Source organism: Dermochelys coriacea, chromosome 11, assembly GCF_009764565.3.
Source record: "Dermochelys coriacea isolate rDerCor1 chromosome 11, rDerCor1.pri.v4, whole genome shotgun sequence".
NCBI lineage: Eukaryota > Metazoa > Chordata > Testudines > Dermochelyidae > Dermochelys > Dermochelys coriacea.
In genome coordinates, this window is record NC_050078.2 from 40,901,485 (window position 1) to 40,917,120 (window position 15,636).

Genomic DNA, 15,636 nt, shown 5'->3' on the forward strand with positions numbered 1-15,636 from the left:
AGTAGCATCACCAAGATTACTGTAACTCATTATCACCTAAATGTAACTTTTATATGTAAATCTGGCTGTTTGTCTATTTCTGGTCCATTTAGCTCATCCTTTCAACTTTTGTAACTGGGTTGGGAGGACCAATGTAATGATTCAAATAAGTTTTATGTTGTAATTCAGGTATATTATGTATTATATTAAGTATATTATAATTATGGTAATTTAGATGTCCATTTCAGGTCCTTGCATCTCCATAGTCCTCACTGCAGCACACAATGCATTGCCATCATCGCTGTTTCTAACGAGCCTGAACAGAGTTGCATTCGAGCCATGATACTCATGTCCTTTCCATTGCTTGCTTAGCAAGCTGCCTCTGCAACATTGTTGTCCCAGGGAGCATGAAGCTGGACTAGGGTCAAAGTCAAACTAGGGTCTCCCCCATAACAGTGCACAACCCTACCCCTAGGCCATCAGGTCAGCTCAGGAGACTTTACCAGAATTCACTCATATTTAGGTTGTTATACCACCCTCCTATTGAAGCTACGTTGTAATAGCAGGCAGTAAACATGCTATATAATTCATCCTAACGGGGGGGTTGGGTTTTTTTCCCCCATCCTGTGGTTATTTTTTGGCCTCTTTCTATGTAAGAGACAGTTTAAGACATTCTTTAAGCACAGATAGTTACTTTATTTTAGAATTGCTGCAATATGAACTGTACAAAAACTCAGTCTTTCACCTTCATTGCAAAAAGACTTCGCTTTCAGAATCCCAAATGTAAAGATTATGTGGTGTAAAGTACTATATGGTGCTTTGTTTCAGAATAATAAGCCTCTCTACTCATTTGAAGACAACGCAGACTATGTTTATGATGTGATGTGGTCTCCCACTCACCCTGCCCTGTTTGCTTGTGTGGATGGAATGGGTAGGCTTGATCTGTGGAATCTCAACAATGATACTGAGGTGAGGCACAATAACTTACCTACTTCAAATCTGACAAGAACTAAAAATCTTAGGCTTCTTCAGTAATGTGTATGGCCAGAAATGCTTCATCATGGTTGCACTATGTATTTCTGCTGCTGCAGTGGCATTACGCAGTAGATGTGTGATTAGAGGGGAATAATTCAAATCACCTCGTTTTTAGTGTCTGATGGTGGTGACTAAAATGTTGTCCTCCCAGTATAAAAGCAATACAGAATTTCCATCTATATAGCATGCTATACTTGTGTGGCTTTTTCCTTGGACTTGCCCAAGTACATGACCCAGACACCTTTTAGTGGCTACAGCATACAAGGGCTAACCCCCCTAATACTATGAGTGAGTCACATAAGATCGCTATTATGCTGTTAGTTGCTCTAGTAGATTCACTGGCTCACATTCAAATGCAGCTGTTAATTTTTCTAGCATGAAAAAAAACCCCACAATCATTAATCACCTGGTAGGGTGACACACGCTTATTTTCAGACATAAGAATGGCCATACTGGGTCAGAGCAATGGTCCATCTAGCCCAGTATCCTGTCTTCTGACATTGGTCAATGCCAGGTGTGTCAGAGGGAATGAGCAGAACAGGTAATTATCAAGTGATCCATCCCCTGTTGCCCATTCCCAGCTTCTGACAAACAGAGGCTAGGGACACCATCCCTGCCCATCCTGGCTAATAGCCGTTGATGGATTTATCCTCCTCTGGCAAGGAGTTCCACAGGCTGACTGTGGGTTGTGTGAAGAAATACTTCCTTTTGTTTAAAAGAAAAGGAGTACTTGTGGCACCTTAGACTAACAAATTTATTAGAGCATAAGCTTTCGTGAGCTACAGCTCACTTCATCGGATGCATTTGGTGGAAAAAACAGAGGAGAGATTTATACACACACACACACACACACACACACACACACACACACACACACACACACACAGAGAGAGAGAACATGAAACAATGGGTTTATCATACACACTGTAAGGAGAGTGATCACTTAAGATAAGCCATCACCAGCAGCGGGGGGGGGAAAGGAGGAAAACCTTTCATGGTGACAAGCAAGGTAGGCTAATTCCAGCAGTTAACAAGAATATCAGAGGAACAGTGGGGGTGGGGTGGGAGGGAGAAATACCGTGGGGAAATAGTTTTACTTTGTGTAATGACTCATCCGTTCCCAGTCTCTATTCAAGCCTAAGTTAATTGTATCCAGTTTGCAAATTAATTCCAATTCAGCAGTCTCTCGTTGGAGTCTGTTTCTGAAGCTTTTTTGTTGAAGTATAGCCACTCTTAGGTCTGTGATCGAGTGACCAGAGAGATTGAAGTGTTCTCCAACTGGTTTTTGAATGTTATAATTCTTGACGTCTGATTTGTGTCCATTCATTCTTTTACGTAGACTGTCCAGTTTGGCCAATGTACATGGCAGAGGGGCATTGCTGGCACATGATGGCATATATCACATTGGTAGATGCGCAGGTGAACGAGCCTCTGATAGTGTGGCTGATGTGATTAGGCCCTATGATGGTATCCCCTGAATACCTTTTGTTCCTTTTGTTTGTTTTTAAACCTGCTGCCTATTCATTTCATTTGGTGACCTCTAGTTCTTGTGTTGTTTAAGGAAGTGTTATTTCCTCTTTTTACAGCACAGCTTTGCAAACAGTAAGGTTCTGTAAAGGATTGTAGTCAGTACCTATCCCAAAGCCCAAGTATACATGCCTATATTACATTTATATAGAGCCTTTAATACCAAAGGGCTTTGTACCTCAAAATGCACCTGATCCTCACTGTACTAGCAGAGACTATTGAGGTCATTGCTAAATGCAGGTCTTCCAAGTAGCAATGAAATTGATTGCCACTAAACAAATATCTGTTTGCTGTGTTATGAGTTTTAAGAAGAATTAGAGGGGGAAAATTGTCCTAGGATTTTTTGGTAAACTTCGAATCCATACCTCTTGTCCTGTAACACATACTGTATTTATACCAGAGATGTTCCTAGTGATTTAGGGACTGTTTGTATTAATGTTATGAAGCAACTTTTTTCTCTCTAAATGAGGATTGCTTAAAATAGGCGCTCTCATGATCGTTTCTGTGTATGTATATCTCATGAATGCTACAAACTCAGGATTTATTTTAAGAACTGAGGTAGCTTTTGGGAGGAAACAGGAGTAGGAAAGAGTAACTGGGGTAAGACTTGTAAGCTCCCATCTCTCCCAGTTTCCTTTCCCAATGTATTGGACCATTGGGGAAAATACTTGTCAGATCAATGTTGAAGATTTGTTTCACCTTTTAACATCTCCTTTTTCTCAAGGGGGAACAGTTGGTTAGAACACATTTCCGTATGATTTTTATGCTGCTAGTTTTCACTGTGTTCTAAATGGATATAGGTGCCAACTGCAAGCATTACTGTGGAGGGTAATCCTGCTCTTAATCGTGTGAGATGGACACATTCTGGGCGAGAGATTGCTGTAGGTGATTCAGAAGGACAAATAGTTATATATGACTTGGGAGAGGTAGGTAACTTGTGTTTGCTACTTTGTGTTACATGGATTTAAAGCTTCTTTCTGAATTTACTCTGTCACCTAACTTTTTAACTTTCAACTTTCCTTCAAAACATTTTTGCCAGGAATAAATGGTAATTCAAGATAAAGGTTCTAGTCCTCTTGCTTTCAGGATTAATTATAGTTTTTAAATGTTTCAATCTCAGTTCAACTTCATACAATATTTTAGCATTTTAAAGAAACTTTGACGTGTTGTAATTGTGCAACTAAAAGTAAAATGGTCAGTATTAAGCTGCTGAAATAAAGAGATCTAACAATTTACAAAGTCTGTGTAATTTATACTGCAGTAGAAATTGCATGTAGAAGAGATTAGTAGCTGGTGTGGACAAGATTTCACCTCCTTTATCACTATTCTGAATGCATGCCAGGTTGGTTGTGAACAAAATGTACCATCCAATGGCCATTTGATCTGTAAAGTGAGAAGTAGTCGCCTCACTTCAGTTCCTACTGAGCAGCTGTCAGTCTCTCAAACAATTACAATTGGTGTATATATATTTCAAGGATTGTTGGACAAGGATAAAGAACTACTTTTCTCCTGTGGAGGTGGTCTCTCCAGACTGAAGTGCATGGACCAAGCTTATTACTACCACTGCCATATTTGTTCTGTGCTTAAACACAGGACTTCAGTGCTGAAAGTCAGACAGCATCCTTATCAAGCACTGAATTTATTAGTTTTTTAAAGTTTACTAAGGTTTTGTCTACACTGGCACTTTGTTGGAAAAACTTTTGTCATTTAGGGGTGTTAAAAAAAAAAAAAAAAAAACTCCTCACCCCCGAACGACAAAAGTTTTACTGACAAAAAGCGCGGTGTGAATAGTGCTTTGCCTGCAGGACTCTTCTGCTGACAGAGCTGCTGGTGGAGTGGAGGGGAAGAGCTCTCTCCTGCTGACAAACAGCAGCTACATTGTACGCCTTTTTAGCAGCACGGCTGTAGCAGCACAGTCATGTGGCTAAAAACTGCGTAGTGTAGCTATAGCCATAGTTACCACCATTTGTTGGGCAATGCATACCAGCTGTATTTGCTAGTAAGGCTACTGGAAAACTTTTAATGAATAAGGTAAGCTGTTAGCATAATTCATAAATGTGGTGTTTAGACAAGGTGTAAAATGAGCTAAATTACATTGTGTACTTAGAATATTATTTACACCTATTGATATTTCTCTATAGCAAATTGCTGTTCCACGCAATGATGAATGGACACGTTTTGGTCGAACACTAGCAGAAATTAATGCAAACAGAGCTGATGCAGAGGAGGAAGCTGCAACCCGCATACCTGCCTAAATCTTTCAGAATGAGGAGTTGTAGTAGATCTGAGTCTGCCTTGCGTACGTTTTCAGAGTAATAGCATGCTTCAGTCTAACTGGTAACCTGAGGAGAAATACGTGGAATAAACTGTGGATTTTGAAAATGTATAAAGGTCACTGAAAATTAAGTCTTGCAGTGTCACTTATTTTATACATAATTACCAGCACATTATTCTTGAATTTGTTTAATTTTTAATACAGCTGCCCTGACTTTGTAAGAAATGTTTTGCTGAAACACTAACCCAGATGTATATTAGCTGTAACGCTATTGAATTTTTCAAACAGTATGTAACTATTCCTGAAAGATAAACACAAGTTCCATTTCTCAATCAAAACTTCCTGTATTACACTAGCTAACTTTCATTAGATAGTTAATCTCTGAAGGATTGTTAATATTAGGATATTAGAACTGTCCATGGAAGTGCATGCATCCGTTCAAAATAAACCTTCATCTTGTTTCTTTCTTGATCTTTTTTAATAAGCAAGCAAGGCTAGGGTAGTAGGTTTATGTATATGAATAAAATATTTAGTCTGTAATAAACTTTATTTAAACTATATTTACACTTAACCTGACTTTGTAAAACAATACATATTTAGTACTAGGTCTTTGTTAAAAGGTGAGATTTCTTTATAAATAAAGGTTACGCAAACTTTTAGCACCAGCCCAGCCCCCCAGTCTCTCATTAGTAGTAACATCTTTGCTCAGATGTACAAAATCATTAGGAACCACTTCTTTATAGTCAAAAAATCAGGATGAGATTCTTTCCTGTTCCCCCTAAGACAATTCAAAGATCCAAGAGGTTATCAACTTGTGTCATAGAAGATTGCTATCCCCATCATACTGTAAGAGCTAGGTGCTGGTGTCCTTGTTGCCACAGCCGTATGTAGAAGTATATGGTATTAAAACATTCTGTGTGACTAACTTAATGTGTGCAAAGAATGTAGAAATGAGTCCTTATTCAATGTTTTGGCTAGAGATTTCCAGGACGAGCAGGAGGACTTCTGGAGGATGTTGAAAAGCCTATTGTCATCTGCAAGATGAAAAAATGAATAGAGTAGATGAAATTACTTAGAAAAACCTCACTTCATGTTATAGGTAATAAAATTGCCAAGCAACTAGAAAAAGCAAAGAGAAACATGCTCCATTTATGCCAAGTTCATGTGTGGCAGTAAAGGGGCTTTTGTAGAGATGTGTATCTAGCTTAGCCTATCCCCTGCCCCATCCCACCTTTAAAAAACAAACAAAACTAGTTTGTATCACAAGAATAAGATCTCTTAAGCTCTTGTTTGCTCTAACTCAGTCTGTTTCCCCACAAATGTCACCATAAGTATTTCTAATTAATCCCTGGAGGACTTAGCCCAGGTCAACATTAGGGTGCCAGAACCTTCTTTGCTACCTTACTTTCAGAGACCCTTTTGACCCCAACTTTTCAAACTAGGACTGCCTACAAAGGCTCTCTATATTATCATGGGTGCTTCTCCTCTCAAGGATTTGCCAGTTCAATGCAGCAGTATCACCCCTCTGCTTTTATATTTATTTTTCTTTTATCAGTTACTCCACTCTGTCCCCTCTCTTGCTTTGGCAGCGAGAAAGATGCTTTGCCTTTTGTGTAGAGAAGACAGTGCCTCTCCATTCTTGAACCAAGATTCTGATTAATATGTCTGCTCCAATACAGCCTTTTGTCTTATCAAGACCAAGGTCACTCCTTCATACCTCCTGTGAGAGTACTGACAGTGATTTAAAAAACATTTATGAATTCTATGTCCGCTTAACTATCTCTGTGCTCTCTGTACAGAAAAGGCCCTAATTGAACATCAAGGAGAGTGCCTGACTCCTCCATTAAGAACATTGGTTTCTCAGGTTTTTCACTTTGCAAGATAGCTTCTGTGTAGCTGAATGATGCTGCATAGGACTCCTCAAAACTATCTGCTTAGAATAGTGCTCCCTTAATGCTTCCTCAGAGCCATCTTGGAGGGGAAGGAAACTCTTAGCTTATCTTCTCTCCCCCCAAACTTGGGCCCATTTGTTTGGCAAGTGACAAAAATGGGCTCTCTCGAAATGTTAGGTCAGTGCTTCCAGAAGAAAAGTCTCAATCTTCTACTCTGAGGCCTAGGTCCTATTTCCATTATTTTCCCTCTTTTTTACAACCACAGCAGAAGCAACACCTAAGTGCTGTGAGCCCAAGGACCATAATCTAGCCCAAGGTGAATCTCACTCATGCAGGGAGAATGCATACCTATCCACCATGCAAGTAAGGGAAGGGCTCTTAATATTTAAAGAGCAATAGAGACTTGCTCCTGACTAAATAAGGTAGTAGTCCAGAGCTATTTCAAAAATGTAGGTGTAGAAGGTATTCCCTACCATTCTCTAAAAGTAGCCTTTTCCCATCCACCCCCAAAAAAATATCTGCAGGAGAAAAAAGAATGCAGGCAGAAGTCCAGCAGCCCCGTAGGCTACCAGTTTATTGCACTGAATGCAGCACGTATGATTAACTGCCTTGTAGGCAGGTGGCGTGTCAGGCGCTCATGGCCCTCTCAGACTAAAGTGGCTGAACTGAAGGAGCTAAGAAACAGAAAGATGCATAGATGGGACTTTCTGGGACATAGTAGAACAATCCTACTCCACATCTGACAGTCATGGTGCTGTTGAGACTGTCATTCTCCTCAAGAGGAGAGAAATGATCCCATAGTTAGGACCCTCCTTCCAGATTATGTCAGTCGTTGTATCCTTTCGTACTGAGCATACCTCTCCAGGGAAGGGAATCCTGGTTATTAGGAAAAAGACAGGTAATAGCAATGTAGGATTCAATCATTAGAAATATAGATAGCTGGGTTTGTGATATCCAGGAGAACTGCATGGTGAATTGTCTGCCATGTGCAAAGGTGGCAGATCTCTTGAGACATCTAGGCAGATTCATATGCAGTGGTGAGAAGGAGCTGGTGTACATGGTACAATGACCTACGGAAAGGCAGGAGAAGTGTCCTGGAGGCCAAAATTCAGGCTGCCAGATAAGAGATTAGGACCTCCATGGTAGCATTCTCTGAAATGCTTCCAGTTCCATATGCAGGCCCAGTTAGACAGGCAGAACTCCAGGGTCTCACTGCATGGATAAAACTGGAGGGATTTGGGTTTATTAGGAACTGGGGAACCATTTGGGAAAGGAGGAACTTTTACAGAAGGTTGGGCTCCACCTGAAAAAAAAATGGAATCAGATTGCTAACCTGTAAAATTAAAAAAATTGTAGAGGAGTTTTTAAACTAAGGGCTGGAGGAAAGCTCACCAGTGCAGGGGAGGATCTATTAATGGGGATTCGCTATCTCAGAGGTGAGCAAACTACAGCCTAGGTGTTACATCCAGCTCTTCAGACATTTTAATCTGGCCCTCGAGCTACTGCCAGAGAGTGGGATCTGGGGCTTGCCACTGTCCACATGTACTGCAGCTCCCAGAAGCAGTGGTCTGTCCCCATTCCAGCTCTTACGGGTAGGGACAAGCCACTGGATGATCAACATGCTAAAGAAGCACTCAAGGAAGATTAGGCCACAATGCAGAAGCTAAATGAATTCTTTGCACTGTTGTTCACTGCAGAGTATGTGAGGTAGATTCACACACCTGAGCCATTCTTTTTAGGTGACAAATCTGAGGAACTGTCCCAGATAGAGGAGGTTTGAAACAAATCAATAAATTAAACAGTAATAAGTTACCAGGACCAGATGAGGAATGCTGCCTCATACTTTTAAGTGTTCCTAGGCCTCTAACTGCGAGATGCTAGGACTGGATAACAGGATGGATGATTTCCCTGTTCTGTTCATTCCCTTTGAAGCTTCTGGCATTGACCACTCCCAGAAGACAGGATATTGGCCAAATGGATCATTGATCTGACCCAGTATGGCCATTCTTCTGTACTGGCTTAGATCATGCTTTTCCCTGGGATAGTGCAAAGAATCATACTGGGGGGAGGGCGGAAGTCATCTGACCCTAGACTTGAAATGACTGATAGTTTTTGGTTCAAAATTGAATCGTGTCCACTAAGTGAACTTGGCATCCTGTATGCCTGTTGTTGCTCTCCTTCACGTTAATAGTGCAACTGAGGGACTTCCTACTGTTAAAAGTAGATAAGATATCCATCATAATACACAGTCCTCTGCCTGGTGAAAGCACTGCACTAAAAACAGTAGTTACAAAAACAAGGAGTCTGGTGGCACCTTAAAGACTAACGGATTTATTTGGGCATAAGCTTTCATGGGTAAAAAACCCTACTTCTTCAGACGCATGGAGTGAAAAAAAAACAAACAGTTGCAGGTATAAATATACTGCATCTGTAATTTGCACTCCATGCATCTGAAGAAGTGGGTGTTTTACCCACGAAAGTTTATGCCCAAATAAATCTGTTAGTCTTTAAGGTGCCACCAGACTCCTCATTGTTTTGTGGATACAGACTAACATGGCTGCCCCTCTGATACTAAACAGTAGTTGTCATCCCAATGTGTGAGAGAGTTTGGAATAGAAGCATTGTTCTAAACTACACAATCATTTGAGACTGAGGGCAGGGGGGGAAAGCAAACCAGGCCTTTCCAGCTCCGATTACTTGAATTGCCTTAGCTGCCCTGTTACTAAGGCTTGCTAAGCTATCTGAGTGAAACCGAGTACTTTCCGAAGGATAGCCCTGAACTCCAATCTTTTCCATTTCAGCCCACCTAAATAAATTGGTAAGCAAGGTAGGATCTGCTTGTTTTTAAATTCTTTGGATAAATCACCTGAGCCCAAGATTGAAACCTTGGCAACTCAACCTTATATTCAGTCCCATGATTATTCTTGCTGTTGAAGAGAACCTGCTAAGTTCTGGAAGGATAATGCCTTTCTCACCTAAGAGCCCAAAATAGTGATGCTCCCTTCTGGAGGCAGATTGAAGGACCTTACAATAAATTGTTGTTGCCTTTAATGTGGGGAGGGGTGGAGGGGGTACTTACAAGATCTATCTCTGGGATCACCACAGACATAAGTCAAAAAGAGGATGAAGTAATGCTTTTTTCTGCTGTGACACTGCATCTGCTAGAATCCCTGCCAGAATCATGGTGGAAAATGCATAAGGCTAATGTGTTATCACACTAAATGTAACCATGAGAGGGGTGGTGGTCACCAATGACAAATCCTGACCTATGGCCAGAGCGCTCCTTAGCTCTGAAGGAGAATTTTGCTTCCCATCTCATGACACCTACATGACTCTTTCAGGATTGGGAAGCATGAAAACTAGACAGGAGTGTGAGCAACCCCAAAGGAACCTAATGAAACTGAGTAAGTGATAGAGCGGATTCAAAAATGGGAATAATCGTCATTAAACATGTCTGCTGAAAAATTTCAAAAAACTCAGAATGTGACCAACTGTCAAGCTATGCGAAATCACCCCTTTTTCAATCCAATAGAAACATTCAAAAAAATGTCATCAGCTCTTGTAATTGGGCAACATGGCAGTTGAAATTCAGTGCAGAAAACTGGAAAAGCTCTTTAAAGCTATACTGCAGCATTCAGGGGCTCAGGATTGGTCATCATCTTAAAAACTATCAAAAAAAGAAGACATCCGGAATAGGACACAAAAATGAGTCCCTTCTGCAGGAGTCTAGATAGAGGGAAAATTAATAGGAATGGTCTATTTAATCTTAGTGCTTTTAATCTCAAAATGTTTCTTAATAATCTGGAAAGAGGAATACAGCATTCTGAATGGTATAAAAGAGTTAATCATGTAGTTCAGTTTATCACTTCCCATAGTGCAAAGGTGAAATGACCAGGAAGGCAATAAAGATCAAACTGATAAAAGGAAATACCTTTCTGGGCAGCATACACCCTGTGGAACTCGCTACTGCAAGGTATCATTGAGGCAATATCTTAGTAGCAAATGCTTAGAAGCATTGTACACACAAAAGACTTAGCAGGTGCAATTACACTTACTACATTAACATGCAACAACTTTTTAATTTCTTATGCTTCAGCGTATACTCCAGTATGACATAGAGGAGCTAGGAAGACCTTTTCCCAGTAATTTAATATGTCTAAAGTAGATGTATGAGCACTATCAGACACTGGCCATGGTAAGGGATGGGACACTGTATATGGTTAGATCAACCACTGATCTTGGCAGCTTCCAAAGCAGCCTGAATAGAAAAAAATGTTAATAGTGCATCTTGTAGCAAAAATGCTCATGTTCAGAGAGGGTGCCCTTTTCCTAAAGAAACTTGGATCCAGGTTGTTTGAGAGTAAAGCAAGAAATCTGTGCTCAGTCCTAAGGTGGATGAAAGCATGGCTTTCATTTTGAGAGCAAGTCGCCTTTCCGGAGTAGCTTATCCTATTTCAAACAAATGATCTGGCAATACTTCAAACAAGACTGAATATTAGTAACTCTCCAGTGCTGGAGACCCTAGGAAAAAGTAGGCTAAATTAAGGCCTGGAGGCACACTAGCTTCTAGCGGCATTGGCATCGACCTTGCTGCAGGGCCCTGACAGTGGAAAGTTCTCTGCACAGAGGCTACTACAGTGGCAAGAGAGCAGTTTTAATCACACAGATACATAGGAGGCCCAACAAAGTCCCACAAATGGGCAGGGCAAGGCTGGGCAGGGTGTGTGGGGCCATGGCGGCTGGAAAATGCACTGATTCGGTACATCCTCTCGGCAGCCTCCCACAGTCCAGTCCCTACTCAGCACCGGTCAGGATTTAAAGCTACTCAGGGCAGGCAGTGACATCGCTTCTGCCTCGAGGTGCCTGGGAAGATAATTTATACCTTCTTGTTTCAGAAAAAAAAAAAAAAAAAACACTTCAAAACAAAAACAAACTTGAGACTGAGGATTTAACAAAAACAATAGAAAAATCCAACACAGGAACCAATCTTAGCTTATGTAGGTTTAAAGAACACAAATCTCAAGTGTTTGTCTGTCTGACTGTGCATTTCAGATGGGTGGCGCTCCAGGTACATGCACAGGATAGCTGCAGCTTACTGCACTATATTTTTTATGGAAATAAATGCCATGCAGCATTGGATGTTCTAATTACATGTCTTTGTGTCTATGTAATGAGACATGTAATCACAGCACTAAAAGCACTTGTTTATTTCAGTGTGCATTAGACATGCATAGAGCTGGAATGCAGCACTGCTACATTCAAAATATTTGGCAGAAAATTCAGAGGTGCTCATACAGATAGGCAGTGCTCCAAAAGCAGCAAAGCTCACCCACCCACTATGTAGGGGACCCGGCTCAAATGGCCCAGGATGGGAATCTCTCCCTTCCCCCACCACAGACCTGTTCCATACATTAGTGGGAGCATCAAAAGGATGTTTTAAAGGGAGGCCAGGTGGATCTTCAATTATGCAGCTCCACTAGCTAATTCTGCCACACTGGGCGGGAGGGGTCTATATCATAGAGGCTATTGCAGCCCACGGGCTGCAGCAGCAATCAAAGTTTCTCAGCTGGCATTCTGGTGACAGGGAGATCTCTGCATTAAGTCCATTTGTGCTGTGGTTGTGGGGAGAGCTGGGACTGGACTGCAAATATGTCATGATTTTTAAAAACACTTAATTTCTGATCCAAATCACTTCAAACACTTCAGTGGCACTTGTCTAAAGGGATGACTTAATCCAGTGGGAGACTGAAGTTTTAAAATTAATCCAGATGAACTACCCAGGTGGAAAAAACATCAGATTTAACCACCTGCACAAATACTCCCCCTCTCTCCCTTCACTCTGAAAATCTCAACAGCTGCCCAGTGCTTCACAAAATAAAAAATACCCTTTGGGCTGAGAACAAGGGGAAACATCATAACCCCAAGGGTTTCCTCCCCCCAGCCCCCCAGCAAGTTACAAGTGCCTGAAAATGGGCACGCATAGGGAGAATGCTGTCATCATCATAGTAGCTTTTACAGAGCCCTGTGCTAAACAGTGGAGCTGGCTGGAGAATGACAGTTGTTTCACAACAACTTGTGAAGTTTTGACTTTTCTTTTTTGTTCCACACAGCGCAAAACATTTTGGCTTCATGTGTTGACAAAAAAAAAAAAGCAAACAAACAAAAAACATCACACATACACACAACACATTTAGCTGAAAATGCTTTAACTAGCTCTACTATATGGGTGAAAATCACCTTCTGTGCATTAGTACCAGAGAGCATTCAAAGTTTATTTAGTGCCATTTGTTCTTAATCTCTTCTACAATCCTACTTCTTTGCCAGGAGAACCATTTTACGTATTTCAAAATCAGAAATGGGTTTATGTTGCTATTTAATCTATGCTATAAACAGAAGTTCTCTTACAAATTCTTGGTATTAAAAAAAACCCTCATTCTATTATGAGCAAAGCTCATATGGAGACTGGCTACTGCAATCGGAATTATGTCTTCAGGAGGTTATCTTCACCCAATAGATTTGAAAGTGAAATAACTTCAGGCTTCCATCAGCTTTGCCTTATCAAAGTACCCCCTCTATTTTCAATCCAAAATCATGCTATTCAATTTGACATTTGCCCGGTATATTTTCACCAACCTTATGATAGTAGCTTTCTGTTCAATTGAGACACACAAGGACTGCATAAATAACAGGCATGTCATGTGATGGTGTCTACCCTCCAGGCATGGGAATTTTTAGCGAGCGGAGCACAGCTTTGCAGCTTCTGCTGGAATTTAAATAAATTTTAGAGGTATTTTTCCCTCCATCTCCATTCCAAAACAATTTCTTCTAGTTCTAGATTAAAATTTTCAAAAACACAAGAAACTAGTTCTGCTCCAGAGGACTCCTGACAAGCACTAGGTATGAATATGAGTCTTGGCAGCTTCAGCATGGATCTGGATCCACAGGTCAGATAACATTTAGGGAAACATATTGGAAAATGGAATCTAGCTTCAAGCACTTCATAACCATTTTTCTTTTTCCTCCCAAACCATATTTGCATTGACAACCCCATCCCCCCAAACAGTTAGGGAATGAAAAGAGGATAGGGTGGATGGGATTTCTTTAGACAATCCCATGTCAGTAGTTATGGAGGCACCAGCATGCCAGTTGCAGGATGCTAGATATTGTAATTACCATCCCAGGAGCCTCACCATCCAATAACTATTGTGGAACTCAAGTCAGTCAACAGGCTGTGACCAAGATTAAATGCCAGTTTTTTTCTACCCCTCAAGGGAGCATATTCTTTTCACAGAGCAGAACAAAATTTGAAGATACAGAAGTGTGAGCTGCCTAAGAAGCTTATGCCGAGGCAAACTGCGTAAACAGATACATTCTCTGACCGGGAACTGGGTGCCCCATAATAGCCTTGGTTACATGCACTCAATTCCTGTTGAAGTCAAGGGAAGGCTACAAAAAGTTACCATCTCTTGGACAGCGACTAAAACACAGGGAGATTTGCAAGTGTTTATTTGGCAGAGACAATAAAGCCTGGACATTCCTATTCATTTTTTTTTAAAAGGCTCCTTCTTCCTTAACTGCTTTCTGAAGCCTTAGCCTTCACCTGTTGTAAGGTGAACTAAAATATTTAACTGGAATAAAGTCAAGGCAATTCTAGTTGCCTTAAAAAAAAAAATAGAGTCCTAGAGGCTATTTAACACAACCGTGGCCCAGAAACTATGGTGTCTGAAACTGAAGTTGTAGGATAGGTAATTTTCTACCCTGTTTATAAAAACCTGGCCACTGCCTGTCTTGTGGAATCAACAGCTCTCTCTTCTCAGTATTACATTTCCTTAACAGTTTCCTAAGGAATTGCAAACCTTTCACTGTCCCCCATTTCAATCAAAATAGCTGCCTGAGATTAAGTGGCAACTAGATTGAGCTCAGCAGCAACCTTGCCTGTCATGTGGTATTTTACTGCAGTTCTTAAACCCAGAACATGGAAGCAAGCCAGTGAGCTAGGCATTACTTTAGCGGTCCCCACACTAGTCAGTCTGTAGGCAAGGCATGGCAGGGCTTCTCCCCAGTTTACCAAGCATACATTGTCAGACCCAGTCTCCTTTAAATAGGTTTATTGTCCAAACAATAAACAGAAAATAGTCCTTCTGCTCACCCTTTATCCTAGCCTCTCCTCCCTGAGGTCTCTGGTAATTCTGCTTCTTGCAGCTTTCCAGCTCCCTGCTCAGCCAGTCCTCATTCAGCCAGCTCCAGCTGCTCTTCTGGAACAGCAGCTCCACCACAGGAGTTAGCTCCACTCTCCTGTGGTGCCAAGTACAGCCTGTCCCAATCATTACTCCTCTGACAGGCTGACAGCCCCAGGTGTAGCCCTGCCTCCTTTAATTGGCTCAACTGGGTCCACCTGCTCTGATACAGGGGCACTGGTCCTGCACTGCTTACAGAGACCAGTTATCCTACGAAGTAGGGTGATAGATTACAGCTATGAACAGGGACTCTTGCTTTTTCCTGAGAGTCTGGCTGGAATTTTGCATTTGCATTGTTCCAAAAGCAAATTACCCACCAGTCAAAAAGGGCTTTTAATTTAGCAAATTTTAATTTAGCAAACTTGAGGCAAAAGTTCTACATAATTTCTTCTTCAAAATACCTGGAAATCTTCTCAGAGTATAGCACTCCTTCTGTGGAACACAACCAGTTACCTTCATTTTATTTTTTCTGGAATTTAGACATTTTGGAAAACAACTAGCTTTCCCCCTTGTTTTCCTCCTACCAAGAAGGAACTTAGCCCCTCCCTGAGCAAGTATTTCCAAGTGGATTAATTCGTATATACCTCAAGCCCACAAAGCCAGGAGGGCTTGCAGCTCCCCCAGCTAGCAGAAGTCATTCTTCTAAAGCTACAGAAACCTCCTGTGCAGAGTACAGAGCAGCTTTGTAAGT

General features: G+C 41.2%; 1 protein-coding gene and 1 long non-coding RNA gene across 8 annotated transcripts in view; one reads left to right on the forward strand and one right to left on the reverse strand.

Annotated features, from left to right (window-relative positions):
• The window catches only part of DYNC1I2 (dynein cytoplasmic 1 intermediate chain 2), a 50,611-nt gene extending 45,259 nt beyond the window's left edge, over positions 1-5,352 (forward strand). For all 6 annotated transcript variants that reach the window (XM_043505281.1, XM_038421718.2, XM_038421720.2 and 3 more), the window contains 3 exons: positions 808-948; positions 3,342-3,467; positions 4,683-5,352. In XM_043505281.1, the coding sequence (XP_043361216.1) occupies positions 808-948; positions 3,342-3,467; positions 4,683-4,796 (381 nt within the window). In that variant the 3' untranslated portion in view covers positions 4,797-5,352. The remainder of the gene's footprint in view (positions 1-807; positions 949-3,341; positions 3,468-4,682) is intronic.
• Positions 5,149-15,236, reverse strand: LOC119863368. Of its 2 annotated transcripts, none has more exons than XR_005295587.2 (3): positions 14,858-15,236; positions 13,342-13,471; positions 5,149-5,850 (listed from the first exon to the last, which is right to left on the reverse strand). It is a non-coding gene; the product is annotated as an uncharacterized LOC119863368 (long non-coding RNA). The 2 variants fall into 2 exon arrangements; XR_005295586.2 differs by having other exon boundaries at positions 13,342-13,468; positions 14,858-15,229.
• Positions 15,237-15,636: the final 400 nt, after the last annotated feature.